This window comes from Triturus cristatus, chromosome 1_2 (genome assembly GCF_964204655.1).
Source record: "Triturus cristatus chromosome 1_2, aTriCri1.1, whole genome shotgun sequence".
In the NCBI taxonomy this organism is placed as follows: Eukaryota; Metazoa; Chordata; class Amphibia; order Caudata; family Salamandridae; genus Triturus; species Triturus cristatus.
This window is the reverse complement of record NC_140580.1, coordinates 881,317,160-881,338,991: the sequence shown is the minus strand read 5'-3', so window position 1 is coordinate 881,338,991 and position 21,832 is coordinate 881,317,160. Positions and strand designations below refer to the sequence as shown.

At 46.1% G+C, this 21,832-nt stretch overlaps 1 protein-coding gene across 2 annotated transcripts in view; it reads right to left on the bottom strand.

The window, feature by feature from the left end:
• The window catches only part of CFAP74 (cilia and flagella associated protein 74), a 927,349-nt gene that overhangs the window by 663,600 nt on the left and 241,917 nt on the right, over positions 1-21,832 (bottom strand). For both annotated transcript variants that reach the window (XM_085609345.1, XM_085609347.1), the window contains exons 12-13: positions 4,273-4,489; positions 1,348-1,518 (exon numbers count right to left, since the gene is read on the bottom strand). In XM_085609345.1, the coding sequence (XP_085465471.1) occupies positions 1,348-1,518; positions 4,273-4,489 (388 nt within the window). The remainder of the gene's footprint in view (positions 1-1,347; positions 1,519-4,272; positions 4,490-21,832) is intronic.

Genomic DNA, 21,832 nt, shown 5'->3' with positions numbered 1-21,832 from the left:
CCCAGTCAGCACCCATCCTCGGATGCCATTATGAGAGCCGGCCAAATGATCCTGCGAAAGTAAACCTTTTTTTCTACACCCGCTGAGACAGAGCAATCCAGTGTCCCCTTCACACAAAAGCACAGGCAGAGGAAAAAAACCACAAACATCTATTTGTGTCAGTGATGTCATCAATTATGTAATTTAACATATCATGAGTGATACAATATGTGAGATCATAAGGAGTGCATGGCGGAAGTGCAAGTTATAGTCAGCTTAGTACATTTGAACTGGTGAATTCAGTGTTTTTTTGTTTCAAAACACAGATTTTATATCATTAAAAGTCCTACCTATAATGTCACTTTAATCATTTCTGTTTTCAGTGAATTTGTAGTTTAAAAAAAAAAAAAAGTAAAGTAAGACAGTATTACCATACCCAACGGTAATGCTACTTAAACATTTGTCATTTTCACAGAATTTCTCAGTTTTTTACCATAAACTAAGATCTTATTACCATACCTAACTCTGTGGTTGAGCATAGGTTTTGAATGAGCACAGAAAAGCACTGAACACAGGGTCTGGCCAGTATTTAGGCCTTGCACCTAACACCTGAAGGACGGCCAACCCTCTGCTGCGCATGGCCTTTGGCTGTGTGCAGCATGAGGTTGGATGTAGTGACACCTGTCAGGCTGCCAACACCCCATCCTACAGCCGAGCAACCTCCCACAGGCCCTCACTCCTCATTCGTTTAATTATTTTTTTCCTACTGCCCCACGGTACTGCTGTGGAACTACATGCAAGAGTTCTGCAGCCTCCAGTGTGGTACTTGTGGCATAAAAAATATTCTTTGGGGATTTGGCCCCAGGAGGGGTCCCTCTGGGACACCCCAACAAACACCAGGGGTCAAATTACCCCTATAATGCCCACTTATACTTTATTTCTTTTGATTTTCAGGACACGAGGGCCGTGGCTGGGGACTGTTAAGTAGTTGGGTGCAGGCTATGCGCAGCAGGGGTTGACCAAAGGCTTGGGATTTGGTGGTGTTCAACACTGGCTGTCCGCATGCGGGTGGGTAAGCGCAGGATGGAGTATAGAATTGGCAAAGCCCTAAGGATTTAACCTGTGAACACCAAAATGATATACACAACTGAAAGAATAAGACATAGCCACATAATGAAGAATATAACCAGAACCTAATAACATATGACCACAAGCTGTGGAAAGTTGCCAGACTGCTGAAAGTGTTTCATGGGCTTACCCATTCCAGAAAGACAACTATTTAAAGGTAAATAGCATACCATACCAAAACATCTAGGCGGAGAGCGGACATGGACAGGAAACACAACGCAAACAAAATAAAACACACACCTTGTAAGGCTTATGTTCTTGATCCCAGAGGCCAGGGAATTCAGGCTGAGCCAGCACCTCGCCTTCCTCTTCCTCAGTCTTTTCGCTGACCAAGTCTTGTAGAGATTTTGTAGCAGGTTCATCTTCATCTGTGTCCTCATCAGGCAGAGAGGATAGGGAACGCCACTCCCTCTGTAGCAACAGAAATTACCACAATTCATTAATATATTGTTGGTTCATTGTAATGTAATACGAGGCATCGGAAATTACTGTGTAGTGAGTAATTGTAATTGTAAAAATATTTATAGAGCGCATGGTTACCAAAGGCATCCCCGCGCTAAGGCCAAAGCTAATGAATAGTAGATGTTTAGGGGAACAAAAAAGTTTTTAATAATTTACGAAAGCCCAGATGGTTGGTCATGCATCGAATATCAAGAGGAAGTGAATTTCAGAGCCGTGCTGCATTGTAGGAAAAAGATCGGCCCCCGGCGCGAACTTTCCTAATTCTGGGAACAACTGCCAGCCACTTATTGCCTGAGCGAAGATTTCTGGAAGGATGATAAAAGGAGGCGAGGGAACCAATAATAGAAGGGGCAGAGCCTGATAAGATCTTGTGTAAAATGCAGAGCGCCTTAAATTGTACTCTCTGCTGGATGGGCAACCAGTGCAGAGTGGTCAGTGCTTGCCGTGCTGACTGTCGCTTGGGGATGTTCAGAAGTTGGCGTGCCGCACAGTTCTGAACAACTTGCAATGTCCTGACCGTGGAGCAAGGTGCTCCCAGGTAGAGGGCATTAGCATAATCAAGCTTTGATAAAATCAGGGCCTGAATTACCACCTTTCTTGTACTGGGAGGGAGGATAGGGATGATTTTCCGAGTCATCCTCAATAATCCATAGCAGCTGCCAGCCACCTTCCTTGCTTGTTCCCCAAAATCAAGCTTACGGTCAAGCCATACTCCCAAACTTTTGATATGATCTTTGGGAAGTGGGGGGGGACCGAAACAATTAGGCCAAAAAGAAGTTAGATTAGGTATAATAGAATTACTCAAAAACATCAGCTCTGTTTTTGAGCCATTCAGCTTCAAGAAAGAGTGATCCATCCATGCTGATAGTCCTTCCAGGCACAGTGCAAAATCTGATGTAGAGTCCTTCATCTGGTTGAAGGCAACAATCAACTGTGTATCATCGGCATAAGTGACTATTTGAATACCGAACGGTTCCACAACCTCTGCCAGAGGGCTCATATATACGTTAAAAAGTGTGGGGGACAGGGAGGATCCCTGAGTAACCCCACACCGAAGTGGTTGAGAATCAGAGATACAGTCTCCGTGACACACTTGAAAAGACCTGTCTTCAAGGAATTAGTGAATCCCCTCAAGAGCCAGATTAGTTACTCCTGTCTGCTTGAGCCTGTGGATGAGCAACTGATGGTTGACTGTGTCGAAGGCTGCGCTGAGATCCAAAAGGATAATAGCAGCGCAGCCTCCGTTATCCAAATTTTTTTTCAAGGCCTCAGTTACCGTCAGGAGGGCCGTCTCTGTACCCTGCATAGGTCTAAAACCGGTTTGTGACAGTAACACTTACAAAGTGCAGTACAACGGACTAGACTTTCTCAGTGAGAAGACGAAGGTGAAAGGCACACACAATGAACTGCCAATGTTTCAAAGATTTACAAAAGGTAAGTACATTTTACAGCAAATTGGTAGGAATCTAGTTCTATAATGGAGAGCTATGAAGTTCCCGTACTTGCGGTGGCAGGCCTAAAACATGGGGCCTTTAAAGGTCCTTCACGAAGAGAGCTTCCTTTAGGTTAAGGAGCAATCTTTTCGCAAGGTTAAAAGCCGCCTTTACCTTCAATGGATTTATGTGTAAGATATGCCCATGCAAAACATGCTGTTTTTGAAATATTATCTATGCAGATGAGACACATGGTCATGTTTCCAGAGGCTTATGTCAAATTATTTCTTCATTAAGCTACATGATGTCTTATTAACTGTTGCTTTCAGGAGATCATGGAACAAATAGCTACAATAATCACAACTGCAGTTGGGTTTTTCTCTTACCCAAATTTTTTGTACTAGGTAAAATCTATTAGAAAAAGATTGTGAAAGCAAGTATAACACACGCACTGTTTATAAATAATGAGCAATGTAACCAACAAATCCTAACCAACCAATAATGTGTAAAAAATACAGAAAAGTGATTTTAGATATTTTTTGTAACTGAAGTAGTAGAAAATGGAGGAAACAGATTTGGAATCAAATATAGTCACAGCTTTCTTATTTGAAAAAGTGGAGACAATTTCTAAGTCCAGCAAAATGATTCCAACGAATTTTCCACATTTTTGCTTTAGTGCTGAATCTCTATAACGTGGCAGGATAACTGGCTAGTTTGTAACCACCCATTATTTCACCTACACATACTTTAATTACATTGTTTTAACAAGTGACTTAAACATTTAGGCTAAAACTGAGGTGATTTAGTGAATAAATATATATGTAAGGGCCAGCTGATCAACCATCAGTTTACGGGTTAATCTGGAGCATGATGGTTGAGTAAAAACAGACCTAAAGAGAATTTGTATCTGCCAGTCAAATACAATTGATCAGTACTGATTGTAAAGTGTGCTTGCTCATGTTCTGTGTTCACATTTAAAGCTAGCTTTTAACTTGTAGTAAGTGAGTGGAAAATGTAGAAATATTAAGCAACAAAAATCGTCGCAAATACAGCTACTGCACTTTATTCTCCATTTTTGACCCAATGAGTAAATCGAGCATAAAGACACATTCCATACTCTGCGTTTTTATGCCGACGTCTAAATGAGGCTCTCATGGTTGTTGATACAGTGTTACGCATGGCAAAATTCCTTTTTAACAGGCACAAATATGTTTAAAATATACTACAACATCTATCATTGGCATTATCAGAGTGTGTTTTCAGTACTTACCGGTTCTGGGGCTGCCACACTCTCCTCCCCTAACATCTTCTCCATGTGGACTAGCGCTTTTGCTCTCAGCTTCGAAGGTCCATGGCTCCTATCCCCAGACTTCCGAAGCACTTCAGAAGCAAGCTGCTGCTTTTTCTTCTTCTCCAGCCAAGCTTCCTCTCGCAAAATTTTACTTAGGATCTCAATCTTTCTTGCTTGTTGTTGGTCTTCAAATTCTCTGGAAAAAAGAAAATGCACACATGGTGGTTGTTGCTAAATTCAATGCTCAGCTACAGACAGTGCAGGCAGTAAAGGAGGACCAACAAGCAGATATTTGTAAATGTGTAAAAGTAAATGGAAAAGCTTCAGTGTCTATCTGGTAAATATCTCAGGTGGATTTAGAAGTACCAGGTTAGGATTTGGAAACTGTATTTGTGTTTTGACAGATTTCCATCATGTAATCTTCACTGAAGTCATAGATTCCAACGGTCTTTTACAACAGCAAACTTTTCTTCTAGAAGTACAAATTACTTAAATTCAGTAAAATTCTTTCAGGTGGATATTCTATCTAACTGCATAGCATTATCTTTTTGAATCCCGCCAGGGACCAGTCTGGATCCAGAAAAGTTTTTGCAATTGCTCCTTCGGAGATACCAGGTACCATTGGACCAGAAGTAATGGCACAGTGCCCTATATATGAGCCAACCCTGAAAGCTGATGTCAGTTTACAACAAAGCATTCTGCACCCTTATACATGGATCATCAGATACACATTAAGAGCCATGAAAGTCTACAGAATCTGACCTGGAACATTATTAACACCTTGTAGTCCACTCCACAGAACCGTAAGGATGGTGAGCAGTGAGAAGTAAAAAAGTTACTAACCTGTAACTGTAGTTCTCCAGTATTGGACCTTTCATAGATTCACATGTCTGAATCATTCCCCGTCGTCGAGACGGGAGTCTCCGGTACATAAAAAAGCATTGCTTAGTATCATAGCAAACAGAAAAAAGGCCTAGGCCCATTTTTCTTTGCAACTCATAACCTTCGTTATGTAAAAAAGGACTAAACTTGTCCCTGAACCAATCAGCGCCTCTCACCCTCTAGAACACTCCTGAGAGAACCTTCTGCCCTCAGATTTTCGTGCACTTGTGCAATAACACTCTTTGTGCTAAATCCGAGGTGAGCCTCTCAGGGGAGGAGGGTGGGTTGCATGTGAATCTATGAAAGGTCCAATACTGGAGAACTACAGTTACAGGTAAGTAACTTGTTTTCTTACTCCAGTATTGGAGCCTTTCATAGATTCACATGCCTGAATCAGAATAGCGAGCAGTAAATAAATGCACCTTTTTTGTTACCTAGAAAGTGAATCCAGGAAACATATACAGTGTGATAAAAATGGTATCTGTAAACCAAATTCCACATATCAAAAATTCTTTGCAAATGGTAATACAATAAACAACAATAAAATGTGCCAAAGTACATAACAAAGGAAGGAGGGATGGTAAAGAAGGCTCACCGTTACTGGATAAGGTTCCTCAGCACCGCTTCTCCCACCGCCACATCTCTCTCTGTGGCTGCATCCAAGCAGTAATGCCTGGTGAAGGTGTGTGTACTCGTCCAGGTCGCCGCCCTGCAGATATCCTGGATCGGTACTCCTGCAAATAGAGCAGTAGAGGTGGAGACTGCTCTTGTAGAATGTGCACGGACTCGTGCATTCAAAGGTCGGCCAGCTGCCTGATGACAATACCCTATGGCACTTGATATCCATCTGGCAATTCCTCTCTTTGACAAAGGGAAACCTTTCCTGGGTGCGCTGTAGGCCACAAAAAGCTGTGAAGACTTGCGGAAAGGCTTAGTTTTCTGCAAATAGAATTTCAAACAACGCTGGACATCCAGCGAGTGGAGAGCTCTTTCCGCCGCTGTTGATGGTTGTGGAAAAAATCTTTTGAGAATTAAAGGTTCGTTCAAATGAAAGTCAGTTGGAACCTTAGGGATGAATCTTGGATTAGTCCTGAGTATTATCCTGTCCTCCTTGAACTGCAAGAAAGGCTCTTGGATCGTGAGAGCCTGAATCTCCCCCACTCTCCTGGCTGAAGTGAGCGCAATGAGAAGCGCAACTTTCCAGGAAAGAAATTTCAGTTCCGCCCTGTGAATTGGCTCAAAGGGCTGTTTCATCAACTGGGAAAGAACGAAGTTCAATTGCCAGAGAGGTGGTGGCGGTTTTATTGGAGGGAAAACTCGGAACAGACCTTTCATAAATTGCTTGATGACTCTAGCAGACCACAGAGATGGACCAGAGGCCGTTCTTCTAAAGCGTGACATTGCAGCTAGGTGTACCTTTATAGATGCATGAGCCAAACCTGACTTAGCCAAAAGCAAGAGGTATGGAATAATCTCGTGAGCTTTTGATACCAGCGGATGAATGTTAGACCTTCTGCACCATAAACAGAACCTTTTCCACTTCATCCGATATGTCTTGTTTGTACTATCCGCTCTGGCTCTAGATAGAATCTCCCTGCACTCCGTAGGGATATTCAGATGCTGAAATTCACAGTATTCAGGAGCCAGGCTGCTAAATGCAGAGATTTCGGATCCGGATGCAGAACTTCCTCCTGGAACATTGTCAGCAGAGACGGTATCGGCTGCAGGCAAATCGGGCGCTCCTCTGACAGTAGAAGAAGCTCCGCAAACCAATGCTGTCTGGGCCACCACGGAGCTATCAGGATTAACCTGCATGGTTCTTTCTTGATCTTCATAAGAACCCGCGGCAGGAGGGGAATGGGAGAAAAGGCGTAGGCAAAGATGCCTGACCATGCCATCAAAAACGCATTCCCCCAAGATCCCCGTTGGGGAAGCCAGCTTGCGAAGAACCGGCATTTTCTGTTCTCTCTTGTCGCAAACAGATCTACTGTTGGAGTTCCCCATTTCTGGAAGATGTTGTTCAAAATCCCGTTGTCGATTTCCCAATCGGGACAGACAGACTTTAGTCTGCTTAGAGTATCCGCTTTGGTGTTCTGGTCCCCTGGAAGATGTTCCGCTGTAATGGATACTTCGTGTCGTAGAGCCCATTCCCATATCCACTGGGCTTCCCGAGACAGGGAGAGTGATCTTGTTCCTCCCTGTTTGTTCAAATAGTGCATTGCTGTTGTGTTGTCTGTTCTTACCAACACGGCTGCACCTTGAATCCTTGGCAGGAACGCCAACAATACTAAGCGTACGGCTCTGAGCTCCAAAAGGTTGATATGCAATTGCTGTTCGTCCGCTTTCCAACGACCGCTGACCTGCAGATCCTGAAGGAATGCAACCCATCCTTCCAAGGACGCATCCGTCGTGATCACCAATGGAGCTGGCTGAGTCAAGAAAGAAAGACCCTGCGAGATGTTTCGTTTTCGGGTCCACCATGTTGCCGCGTGGATCATGATCGGCGTCACTCTGATTATATCCTCGAAGGATCCTGTCGCTTGATGCCACTGAAGATCCAACTGCTCTTGTAACGGACGCATCCGTAGCCTGCAGCAAGGTATGAGGGGAATGCAAGATGACATCGTTCCCAGCAATGACTTGTACTTGCGTACTGAAGGAGACCTTCTTTTTATAAACGCCTGGGATAGAGATATTATTCCCCGCTGTCTCTCCTCAGAGGGGAACGCTCTGTTTCCCTCCGTATCCAAAATTGCTCCCAAGAAAGTTATACTTCTTGACGGTTGCAGAGTTGACTTCTCCTCGTTTAGAGTGAGGCCTAATCTGGCAAATAGTTCTATGCAAGCCAATGTTGACAACTGGGCTGACGCTTTCGATGGAGCCTTGACTAGCCAGTCGTCGAGGAAAGGAAACACTTGGTGTTTCTGTCTCCTTAGAACCACTGCCACTGGAGCCAGGCATTTTGTAAAAATCCTCGGGCCGATTTCAGACCAAAAGGAAGCACCTTGAATTGGTAATGATCTTCGGCCACCACGAACCGAAGGTACTGCCGGTGTGAAGGATGGATTGGGATATGGAAATACGCATCCCGTAAATCCAGTTTGGTCATATAATCCCCTGGGTTTAACAGCAGCAGAATATCCTGGAGGAAGATAATTCTGAAGGTCTGATCCTTGAGGTAAGCATTTAGGGATCTGAGATCCAAAATGGGGTGCCATTGAAGAATGTTTTTCTTGATCAGAAAAAAACGGGAATAAAATCCCCTTCCTTTCTGGGAATTCGGTACCGGTTCTATTGCTCCCTTTCGGAGAATTGTCCGAAGTTCTTGACGCATCTGGTGTAAATACTTGACCTCTTGAAATCTTGGAGGTGAACAAGGGGGAATTTCTAGAAACTCTAGAGTATGACCGAATTGTATTATGTGGAGGACCCATTGGTCCGTCGTTATCTGCTGCCAATTTTGATGATGATAGGAAATTCTTCAACCCAGGGGAATATGCGACATATGAGGAGTAAGTGTCACCAGAATGTCATTGTCTTCGGGTGGTGTCTTTCCCTTGGCGACCTCCTCGACCTCTAGGAGTAGATTTTGTTAAACCTCCTGTCTGTCTCTGTGAATATTGTTGACGATATGGTTGAGATGATGTGGAGTAGGAAGAATAGCGGCCTTGTTGATAACCTCCTCTATAAGAAGGTTGGCCCCTACCTCGTGAGCCACGAAAAGGAACTTTTCTATACTGTAATGATCCCAGAGATTTCGCTGTTTCCGTATCCTTCTTGATACTCTGTAAGGCCTCATCCACATGCTTTCCGAACAGATCTTCCCCATTGAACGGAAGATCCAAGATCTTATTCTGGACTTCCGGCCTAAATGATGTTGCTCTCAACCATCCTTGTCTACGTAAAACAGCCGCTCCTCCCAGGGATCTGAAGGCCGTGGTCGCAATGTCCATTGCACAATCTATGACTTTAGCCGTAGTCCTTTCACCTTCCTGGAGGATTTTCCGGGCCTCTTGTCTGTCCGCTTCAGGTATGCTATCAATGTATGGTGATAGGTCGCACCACATCTGCCTATCATACCTGCCCAGGATGGCTAGGGCATTTGCTGCCTTGACCAGAAGAGCAGACATGGATAAAAACCTTTTCCCTGCATTATCCAGGCGCCTACCCTCTCTGTCCGGTGGTGTCGAAATTGGAGCAGACGGATTCCTCGATTTTTGCTGCGCCACCTGAGTTATAACCGAGTCCGGTTTGGGGTGACCTAATAAGCAAGCCGGAGCATCGGTAGGCGCATTGTATTTTTTGTCCAGCCTAGCAAGCACTGGCGTAACCGGTGCCGGCGTCTCCATCACTTTGAGACCTTCCTCCCATAGATGACTCACAATTGGAAGAGATCTAACTGTCTTGCGAAACGGTTCTTTGAAATCATACAAAAAGCATTCTGCTTTATCTGATGACATATTGAGCGCAAATCTCTGCGCAGCTCTTTCCATCAGGTTATGGAACCCTCCAATGCCCTCCGGAGGGGAGTCCACAGGTCTTGGTGACAGAGATGAAGGGGACGGAATCAAATACTCATCCCATTCCTTACTAGGATCTGTTATCTCCCCTTCCTCCTTCATCCTCAGATGTGTCCAGAACCGGCTGCGGCAAAGGTGATATTGGCCTCGGAACCGGTACCTCCTGTCTTCGCACTGGTGTACATGGAAGAGAGTGCGCCGGAGCCACTGGCATCCTTTGGATAGACTGAGGCAAAGTATGCCTTTTCTTGTAATCATCCAACATGAACTGCAAATCCGTCAGGAGAGAAGCTGGAACATTCACCATCTCTTCCTGATCATGTTGTTGGGGCCGGTCCTGATAACCCCCATACTCATCCTCCCAGTCATCCTCCTGACATTTAACATGTAACTGAGAGGGGCTACTTGCATAGCCAAACGGACCCTCATTATCATCCTCCTGCGAATCCTCCTCCTCCAATAAATGGAATGGAACCAGAGGCGTTACCTTACTAGGAGACGTAATATCCGGGGTAATCCTTCTTTTCCTGGCAAAATCCCGCTTTTCTGGGGTTTTTTCCCTCGTCGACGAGCCCGTCGACGAGATTGCCATAGAAACCGCCGATGACACCGTCGTCAATGCCATCGTCGACGCTGTAGACATCGTCGTCGTTGTCGCCGTCGACGATGCAGTTGACACCATCGTCGACGGTGCCGTCGACGATGTAGTTGTGGTCGTCGTCATTGTTGTCGACGTCGACGCTCTCGTCGTCGACACTGCCGTCGACGATGCCATCGTCGACGAGAGGATAGGTTTAATAGTGACTTTTACTTCACTCTTCTTCGTCGACGACGCTACTTTCTTCGTCGACGATCCCGTCGACGATGTAGATTTTTCTAACTTCTCCTCAGGTGAAGTAGACGCTGGCTTTTTAAGCGTATGTTTAATTTTTAGGGGTGATTTTGAAGGCTCAGAACTTGTTTTCTTTGACTGTTTCACCCCTGAAGCATGACCCTTGCTCTCCTTTTCTTTAGTTTTAGGAGATTTTGAGGGACTGCGCTCTGAAGACCCAGAAGTGGTCTTTTTAAGAGCCTTCTCAGGTTTCTCCCCTGAGGTATGAGCCTGAGGAGATCTGCCTCTCCTCTGAGATCTCCTTGAAACAGATGACGCCTCATCACTGTCACTAGACACGACGTCCTTCCTGGTTTTAAGATTCTGGAGCAAAATTAACAGTCTGCCTTCACGATCCCTCAGAGTTTCATTAGAAAAGGTGCGACATACCTTACACTCCTTCGCCTGGTGGTGTGGGTAAAGGCAGTATATACAGTATTTATGAGGATCGTCAGTATATAATCTCTTCTTTGAACAGGTGGCACAGGCCCTAAACAAGCCTTTCTTTTCCTTATCAGCCATTCTCCAAGATGATGTAGAAACTTCAGTTGAAAAAAATCTCCTCAATCTAGAACCAACTGTAGAATTTGAGCAGAGCTCAAAGGAGACTCCCTAGCACAACGTGCGGTAGAAAATCTGAGGGCAGAAGGTTCTCTCAGGAGTGTTCTAGAGGGTGAGAGGCTCTGATTGGTTCAGGGACAAGTTTAGTCCTTTTTTACATAACGAAGGTTATGGGTTGCAAAGGAAAATGGGCCTAGGCCTTTTTTCTGTTTGCTATGATACTAAGCAATGCTTTTTTATGTACCGGAGACTCCCGTCTCGACGACGGGGAATGATTCAGGCATGTGAATCTATGAAAGGCTCCAATACTGGAGTAAATCTGAGATTAGAGCATCCACCCGAAAGAGCGTTAATCAAGGTTAGGAACTTGTTTTTCCGATGGATACTTCTAGCCACAAATGTCTATGTTAGAAATGGGATTTCTGGCCGGCTAAGGCGTGCACCAAAGCCAGGCAGAAACCACCACTCTAGTCAGGGCAAGAAAGTTACATGCCAAAGATAACCCCTGCTCACCCCCTTGGTAGCTTGGCACGAGCAGTCAGGCTTATCCCGGAGGCCATGTGTAAAGCATTTGTGCACGCACACACCAGCAACAACATCCCAGGCACACTACAAAAGGAACTCCACAGTATATCAAAAATAGCCTTTGTATTATCATAACACATTAGAATAGTAAGCACATATTATACAGGGTGCCCTCTGGCACTAGGTCATATTTATAAGGGATTATTTACACCTGACAGGGCCCACTGGACCACTGTCAGTACCATCATAAAGTGAACTTAGTAAATGTAGAATTTATCATAAACATAGAACACCACCAGTGACTACTGGTAATCACTGTACTAAGCATCAGCCTGTAACATAAACCACATTATGCACAGTATCACATTAGGCGCCAAACGCACTGTACGCCAATCTCATCAGCATAAACACATTATGCAATTCTCTCACAAGTCTAAACACATCAGACCCTAACCTCCTAAGCATAACTACATTAGGGCATAACTCTCACTAGCATAAACCATCATATGCGAACCAACCTCATAATCATAAAACACATTTAGAGGTATCAACACAGGTGCGTAAATCATTCTACCGGAATCACATTCCCTAGCGCCCAAAATCACAGTAGGGCCTGGTGCCCTATAAACCCCACCATCCCCCTGGCCAACTGGCCATCGCAAAAAAGGGCTCAAATGCCCTATGTCCAAAGAGTCAGGGCGCGCTGCCTATGCAGCGAAAGTCAAGGGTGCGCAATCTGCGCAGGCCTAAACGTAGCAGCTGGCACTAAGTGCTGCGCAGCTGTGTAGGAAAAGATGGGGGCGAAGGAGTGCATCTCACTCCTAACTACCAACATGCCCCTGAAGAAAAGAAGGGCCTAAACGTTGCAGCTGCCCACTACTTGCTGGGCAGCTGGGAAAGTTAATTATGAGGCATGGGCTCTCGAAACAAACATGTCCCTAAGCACTGGGGAAAAGGACACAGGTTCTTCTGGCCCTGGAAACAATTATGTGCCCCCTTTGTTGGAGCCATCTGGGCTCTAAAACACATACTGCGGGGTGTTGGAGCCCTCCGGCTCTGGAAATACATCTGCCCATCACTCATCCACTCCGGGGGGGGGCACAACACGGGGAAAGGACACGGGCCCCTCCGGCCCGGTAAATAATTATGCAAAACATTGGAGCGGCCCGCAACGGCGGGTTCTGCTCATGGAGAAGAGGCACTGTTGCTTTACACAGCACGCCCCCTCGAGCCCTCACTCACCGGCTCTGGGGGCAGGACTCCGGTCCAGCTTCTGCTTCTTCTGTTCACCCGGGACCCTTCCTGGGACCCGGGACTACTTCTCTCTTCTGCTGGCACCGCGGGGCTCTCACTCAGGCATGGGAGCCCCGCATCACCACTTCCCTGGTCAGCTGCACGTCTTCACCCGGGCCCTCTCCGGGGACCCAGGACTCCTCTGCTCTTGATGGCCGGCACCGGCGCAGGGCTTCCCTCGCTCACGGGAGCCCCGCGCTGCTCTAGGCGGCCTCTTTTTCGTGTGGTGGGGGCAGGCACCGACAATGTGCCTCGGGCCCCCTCCGCCTGCATCCCACTCACCATGGCTCCTCTCCTCTAGCGGGGGCGTGCGCTGAACTTCCCTCGGAAACCGAAAGTCCCGCCCACCGCCAGGCACTACGGTGCCTGACTTCCTCCCGGCCGCGGTGGTGAAATGCGGGGTGGGCTCCCATCCTTAAATTAAAGCAAGAGGGGCAGGCAGCATGCGGGGTGGGCACCTGCCATGGAAGGATAGCGGGAGAGCGGGGTGGGCACCCGCTCTCCCCAAAATGGAACAAATCCACTGCGGCCATGACGCGGGGTGGGCACCTGCCAGGACATCGGGAAAAGCGGGGGAATCCCTATGTCGGGATTCCCTCTGCGATGATCGCAGCCCGGCGCTGCCAGGAGGAAACAAAGCGCCTAGCAGAGAATGAAACAAAGCGCTCACCAGGCGCTAGGGATAGAGGCACAAAGTCATTAAGAACACCAGGATAAAGCAAAAGGTCCCAGCCAAAGATATCCTCAAAGGTGCTGGAGGTCCCTAAGCAAGGCAAAAAGGGTCCCAAGAAGTCCTCCAGGCATCCAGGGGCAGGGCAGGGCCCAGGGAGGCAAGCCTTCCCCTGAGCACCAGCAGCAGCACGCCCCTGGTAGATTCAAGTCCACAAACAAGAACATTTTCATGGGGTCATAGCCCCTTCTTTTATACAGCATTTTCCTTTGTTCTACAACTGTAGGGCAAAGGGAGAACCCGATACAACTGGTTCAGGAGCAATTTGTTTTGCTCAGCTCCCCTCTCTATTAACAGGACAGGCCAGGGTAAATGCAAAAAGTTTAGGGGTGAACCTGCCAAAAGGGCCAGGTCCAACAGTCTCACAATTTGAATAGATTCCACAAGGAGCTGAGTTTGCGGAGTGGACTTATGACAGGCAGTGCTGTAGAACCAAGCAGGCATAATGGCCCTTTCTGCAAACATAAGAGTCAAAGCAGTAATTCTCGATGAAGGTGGACAGATGCCCATATAGCAGCTTGACAGATGTTCGGCACTGGTACGCCTCAGGCCAAGGCTGTAGTGTCAGGATTCGCTCTGGTAGAATGAGCCAAAAGACCCTCAGGAGGCTTCTTATTGGCCAAGGCTTAGCACATTCTTATGCAGAGAACGATAAATCTGGATATGGTACATTTATGGACTGCTTTTCCCTTCTAGCACAAGTGAACTCCACAAAAAGTGCTCCTTAGCGCAGTCATTATAAAAACTATGGGCGCTCTTGGGATTCAACCAGTGCAGTCTCTCTTTCTACTTAGAAGGATGTGGCCACAAGAACAAAGAAGGGAGCGTGACAGGCTGTCAGAGAGGTAAAGGCTACACCACCTGTGGTAGAAATTTAAGCAGAGTCCGAAACACCAGCTAGTCCAGAACGAAGGTTGTATAAGGTGGAAGCACTGTCAGTGCCTGCACTTCAATGACATGGCACAAGGAAGTAATTGCATAGAGGACAACATTTTTCAGGGTCAACAGGCTCAATGAACAATTGTACATAGGCTCAAAAGCTGTGTACATCAAGAAGGTAAGAGCTAACCTTAAAACACACTGGAGAATAATAAAAGGAGTAGGAGGAAACATGTATGTTAGTCCTTTCAAAAACACGTCACAACCAGTGGGCAAACATAGAAAAGCTGAAAGGTACGACAATTAGCCTCTAACAGTATCCATGACAAACCTTGCTGGGGTAAAGACAAGATTAATAGAAATACATCAGAGAGTTTAGGCTGCAGCTGATCAAACCACCGTTTCTTGCACCAGGCCACAAATGTTGCCCATCGTCCAGATCAATAATCCTGCCCAATCTCTATTCATAAACAACAACTGATGGACAGAACGCAGAACAATGTCATACATTTACCCCAGATATCTGGGCCTAAATTCATCTTTTTTATGCTCGCCATGCCATTCCAATTTGAATCCAGCCATATGCAAATCAGTCTTGACTCTGCACCCAATGGGAACAGTCCAGCCCGATCTGCCAGGCCAGGTCCTCCCTGAACTAGAAACAAGCATCCTAGGACCGCTTTCGGGGTTTCATCCCTCATCAGCCAGGATAGCTTGACTCCAGGGACGTGCAGAGCACGGGACCCATGTCTGGGCATACTGGTCCCACTCGGGGTGACAAATGCAAAAACAACAATTGAAGGACAGAATTCAGAACAATGTTATACATTCACCCCAGAACAGAGATCTGGGCCTAAATCCATCGTATTTTTGCTCCTCATGCCATTCCAGTTTGAACCCACCATATGCAAATCAGTCTTGACCCTGCGCAATCTCTATGCACGGTGGTGCAGGTTGTGAAAGTTTGGGTGTAGCACCCCAGCCATGCTGTTGGGACAGCAGATTCACCCATAGAGGGAGTCAAAGCAGGGGACAAATGCTGACACTCAGCAGGTCGGAGTACCAGACCCCCTGAGCGCAGTTTGTGGCTAGGGCTATCAGGATGAGCTGAGCCTAGTTCAGTCTGATCTTCTTCAGAACCCAGAGAAGCAGTGGCAAGAATGCCTTCAGGCCAGGAACCCACTGACGTTGGAACGGAGTCCCTCTGGAAGCCTGGTGGCAGGAACCTTATAGTGCAAAAAAGACTCAACAATGAGTATTGTTAGTGATAGCCAAAAGATCTATCCATGGCACTCCCCAATAGGCAATGAAGTCTTGAATTACCTCTGGGTGCTGATGCCACTGAAGGTCAGTTAGATGGTGTCCGCTGCTGGTCCACCCTGGTCGTGCAGGGATCCTGACTTGCGATTAAAGGTCAATGAAATTCCCTGAAGTTCCAGCCAGAGCCACATTATTAGCACCCTAGACTGACTTGTTTGCTGCCGTGCCACATGGTAGTCCTACTGTCTGTCAAAACGTACACAGGACTACCTTTGATGGAAGGTAGAAGGGCCTTGAAAGCTGGCCTGATAAAACACAGATCCAAAAGAATTATGTAATGCCTCACCTTCAATGGAGACCAAAGGCCTCTCATCTCCTTCTTGTCATGGTGGCTTACCCAACCCAGGCCAGATGCATCCATCACCACTGTACGCTCTGGATGGGATAGGGAGAGCGATCTGCCGCAAGTCAGATTAGAATCTCTCATCCACCACTGAAGGTCCCAGGCTGCCGCATCTGACACACAAGTGTTGTCCAAGAGGCAACCCCAGTGCTGAGCTCACTGAAGGCAGAGACTTCACTGCATAGCCTGCATGTTTCAATGAGCATGGGGCACCAGGAGGATACATACATAATGCCATGAGAACAAGAAGCCTCAATTCACTCCAGGCCAGAACACAGCATCGAGCCGGAAACATCAGGATCATATACAGAATATTCCAGACTCACTGTGGGGTGGCAAACCTTTGAAAAACACAGTCCAGAACAGTCCAGAACAGCCCCTGCAAACAGAGTTCTCTGTACTGGCTGAAGGTGGGATTTTTGTTTGTTGATGGAGAATCTTAGAGAAGATAGGAGGGAGACGGCATCAACATGTGGGTGGTCCATGACGCAGAGTGGCAAGTCTGTCTTAAACATCTAATTGTCAAGGTATGGCAATATATGCACTCCTGACCTGCGAAGATGTGCTGGAACTACCACCCTCACCTTCCCAAACATCCAGGGGGCGAGGTGAAGCTAAGAAGAACGGTGAATTGAAAGTGTTCTTTTACCACAACAAATGGGTGGAGGCTAGAATGCCTTAGCCCACACTGCTGCCAGATTGTCGGCAGGGCTTCCCTGAGGGTAGTAAATTCTCTGAAGTTGCAGAGTAAAAATGTCAGTAAGCATATTATTCTTTACCTGTTGCAGAGCCCAAGATAGCCTGGGGAATTCCAGGCTCCAGAAGTGGAATAGGGTCCGAATTGGACAAATAGCATGGAGTGGGGCATTTAGAGTGTTGATTACTTGATAACTCCTTGGAGATGAAGTTACAGGGAGCGGACTCCCATCTGGACTTCTTGTGTTTGCCAAGAGATTTGTCCATGGACATTGTCTTAGACTTACCCAAGGACAGAGACATTGAATGGGACCAGGACTTGGAGTAGGACCGAGACTTGGAGGGGAACCGCTAACCTGACTTGGAGTGCCACTTGTGTTTGGCAAGAAAATTTGGCATCAGGGCCAGTGATGGCCTTCACGTGGTGCCATCAAAAATGCATTTGTCACCTGACTTCAAATTGTGCTTCAATTTCAGACATCAAAGACAAAAGTCACGTGGGTCCGAAACCAACATCGCCTTCCTGCAGGTGTAGCACAACTTGAAGACTGTAGTCTTTAGGGGAGAAGGGGAGAAATATCTATCAAATGGTCACAGAACATGTCGTTCTGGTAATCAAAAATGCACTGTTAAATGTCAGGCGCAGAGCTCCTGATCCACGTTGAAGAGCTTCCTCGCTTCTAGAGGTTGGATGAAGTCTGATGGCACCCATTATAGGCTTGAGAGAGCTACTGCTAAACAGTTTCCAAATCCAGTCTCACAAGTGGAGTAATTCAAAAGGTGAGACGTGCAATTAGAAGTATCCATCAGAAATATATTTCTTAAATATGTACCTCTTTGCAGATAACATTAACTAAACTGGTTTATTTCACTTTTGATAACCATTAAGATCATCCTGCTCAAAATTAGTCCATAATAAGGCCACCTGTTTCTCAGCTGTTTACGCTGTTACCGTCGCAGCCACTGTGTTCGACTCACGAGGAGCCGAGTGGGTTGACTGTGCAGCAGGTGGTCTGAAGTTAGTGTGCTGAGTAAGGTTAGAGGCCACAGCAAGGGGTCTTTAGTGGGGCTACTGGGGCAAGGCAAGTGTTTCTGAGGTGTTCAGACCTTCCGCTTTCCCCTACTTCTGCCTACAGGACTTGATGGATAAAAAAATATAAATTTTGGGCAAGAGCTGTTTGCAGAATTTCTGTGAACTGCGCAGAATTGTGTATATACAGTGGAGGCAATGGAAGACTTCGGGGGACTTCACGGTTCTATGGAAAGCACATTCAAGTGTTCCTCTGTGTGAATTTGTGGGTGGAGGCAGCGGCGGTCACCAGTAACGAACAGGGGAGGAGCCACCCTCCTTGGTTTTCCTGCTCCACAGGTTAACATCAAGAGGCCCTCATCAGAACTGTCGCTGGCTCGCAGTGTGACCAGGTACATTTTCCTCCCTTGGGTCTGCCCGGGTTCTCTTTCATTTTCCGTCTGGTGGGACCCAGTATTCAGGCAAATCCTTGCAATCTAAGAACCAGATTCATGGTGCACCGAGAGACATTTCACCGTGTGGCCTGGAATGGATACTAGAAGCAAATGTGTATGCGACCTGTTTAGCGGGGTCCTTTGAACTTGACTGCAAACATCTTTTTTTACAGTGTTATCTGAAGGGTGAGGCTCCCCCTGTTTACTATTACTTCTATGTATCGTACAAGTCTTTTCCCCTAGGAGTGTCCTTGTAGTGTCCTGAAAGTTTGTATCTATCTTAGCATTGCTGATTTGAAGTATGGGGAAAAGAAAGGCAGCCGCACCACACCTAATGTCCCCTAAGGTTGCCCCTCAAATTACCACCATTGAGGTGTTTTTGTACTGGGCTGTTGGGGTAGATAAATGGAGACTGAGCTGGCAGAAAGAAGGCTATCCCTAACCAGGGACAGTCCTCTCCTCGCTGCGTCTGTGTCTCTAGTCTCCCCGAGGGTTCCATTATATTCCTGGAGCCTTGTAGCTCGCTTGTAATGAGCCTATCACAGGGAGTCCAGGATGGTGCCCCAGAGGTCTCAGCCTCATTGCTGAGCGGAGGGATCTCAGGAGGAACATACACAGACAAGCTCCACTGTAAGGTGTAAGCGTAGGAGACGTGTGGCTGCCCTCAAAGCATAAAAGCATCTCAGTTAGTGTGGGCGTACAGACAGAACCAATGTCTCACCACTCCCAGCAAACAGGTCAGCCTGATCACTCGCTGGATGCTCACCTCTGTGAGCTCAATGGTATCCTGAATACCAGATTCGACCCAATTATGTTAAGGCTAGCACTGACTGAAGCCAGAGTATCGCATATCTTGGACAAGTTGATAACTTCTGTTGCCCCACAATTAGGTTGGAGTCCTTTATCTGGGGAGGAACCCATCAACACCGGCCCAGCTTTGCCACAGAGATTGTCAGTGAATACCAGTGAGTTAGTTCCTTTACCCCAAGTCCTTCAGCCGACTAGGGTTTCAACTGATGTTTCTCCTGCTCCCCCAGTCTCCTCTGTTCCTTTGGTTGGTTGGGACCCACCCCTCTGTAGTAACTTACCCTCCTTCTTCCAAGACAAGGGTGGTGATCAACCTGTCCCCAGAAGCAACTCTGTATGCGGTAGTCCTAGGGAATGATCCTCCTCATAATAATTCAACACCTGAATCCTTTGTGGAGCTAAAAAACAAGGAGTTTAACTTGCACTCTAACTTAGGCATGGAGATTTTTGGCTCAATTAATATGGTCAGGAGGGTAAGCTGGCTAAGCTCTGATGTCAAGAGATGGGCGGGGGACTGTGTTGTGGTTAACTGTAATACACCCACCATCGCAGCACATTTTCTGACCACCCTAGGCACACTCAGATCCTCCAGACTGATCAAAATTCATGAGCCCTCCACCTGGCTTTTCCAAGTCTGAAATTGTCTGTCAACCTCCGTGGATCTGGGCTCAGCAGGAGCCGGATCCATGTGATCATCCCATATCGGTCCCGCTGGTGTCTACGACTGTGCGCCTATGTAACAGATCCGCACCTTCCCGGCTAGAAATAGAGGCAATCTACCAAAAATGAAAGAATGGGTGGGTCTATGTATTAAAGACCTGGGGATCATAGACATCTGGAAAGAGAAGGGGGATAAGACCCGACGTTTTACTTTTCAGAATAAAAAACATAACCATGCTTCAAGAATAGATTTTTTTCTTTATAGATAGTAGCCTGACTAGCATCACACAAAGAATGGAACATCTACCAGCCCACTTATCTGACCACTGGGCAGTCCTATAGAGATTATCGCCTAGAATTACCTCCCCCTCTTCAAGGTGTACCGTAGATCGCAGCATCTTTATAGACCCCCTTAATATTGAAACACTCGCTAATGAAACTGTCTTTTTTTCCAAATGAATGAGGGCGGGACTTCCAAGCAAATAGTGTGGGACGTTTATAAACAGTCATCAGGGGAAAATAAAAAATCTTGCTGCTCATAAACATAGCAGCACCAAGTCTTTGATTAACCAAGCAGAAAATTAAATAAAAGCATTGGAGCAGGTTTTGATACAAGAAGATAACCCTAATGAAATAGCAAAAATAGAAGAGGAAAAAAACAAAGAAGGAGAATCTTTCGGACATGCTGGAAACAATATTAAGGGACAAATGGGAATCAAGCAAACTCTCGCAGTGTGAATATGGGGAAGGATGTAGCAAGATATTAGCATGGAAATTAAAAAACAGACCTAACGCGCAATAGGGTAATAAGCATCCAAACTGATAATCAACCCTATAGCTCGGAAGACTCAAGAAGCATTCGTAAACTTCTTTGAGAACCTGTACCGTGAGGAGTCTTCGGCCACTTTAGAAGAAATATCAAGTTTTCTGGATATATTAACATACCCAACCCTGAATCAAAAACAGAAGGAAAAGCTTAATCAAGAAATTACTATAGAAAAAGTGGCAGAAGTTATCAAAGGCTTGAAAAAGGGGAAAGCGGCAGGTCCAGATGCACTGCCCAATGATCTGTATGTTAATTTGCTGGAAGTCCTGGTCTCCCCTATGACAGAGCTCTTGAATGAAATCTTTTTAGCTCATGGGGACCTTCCCGATTCATGGAATCAAAACCATCGTATTAAAACCAGGAAAAGACCCAACGAAGTGCGAATCCTATAGGCCGATCTCACTTTTAAACACAGATTATAAAATTTATACACAGATATTGGCCAAAAGGCTTGGTAAAGTTGCTGGCTTTCTAGTCCACACAAATCAGAAAGGTTTCATCAAAGGGAGACAAATACAGGAATTAACCCAAGAACTAATAGGTGCAATAGATATAGCTACACAATACAACATTCCACTATCAATAATCACTTTCGATGCAGCCAAAGCATTTGATAGAGTCAGCTGGGCATTTCTGAATGAAGCTCTGGGGAAATTCATCCTGGGAGAAACCTTCCAAAATGCTATAAAATCAATATATAAAAACCCCTCAGCAAAAGTCCTGATCAATGATAGTCTTGCATACATAATAACAATTAAGAGAGGCACGAGACATGGCTGTCCCTTATCTCCCCTATTGTTCAATCTTTACATAGAACCATTAGCCTGTCTATTAAGAGGAAACCAGGCGATTACACCATTTATACACCAAGGCAGGGAGAAAAAAGTGGCACTGTATGCTGATGATCTGATGTTATTTACTAGTAAGCTAGCGACGTCATTACCAACAATCGAGGAGGTTATGGCCCAGTTCGGAAAAGTAACCAATTAAAATCCAAGATCATGGAATGGAACTGTGACTCTAATAATCCACTGGCAAAGGAAAAAATAAAGTACCTCTGTATTGAGTTAGTAAAATATATTTAAAAATTAACCAGTGTGAATTTTCACAGAATTCTGGGGGAAGTTAGGAAGCTCCTCGAAGTTTGGGGTGGGCTTCCACT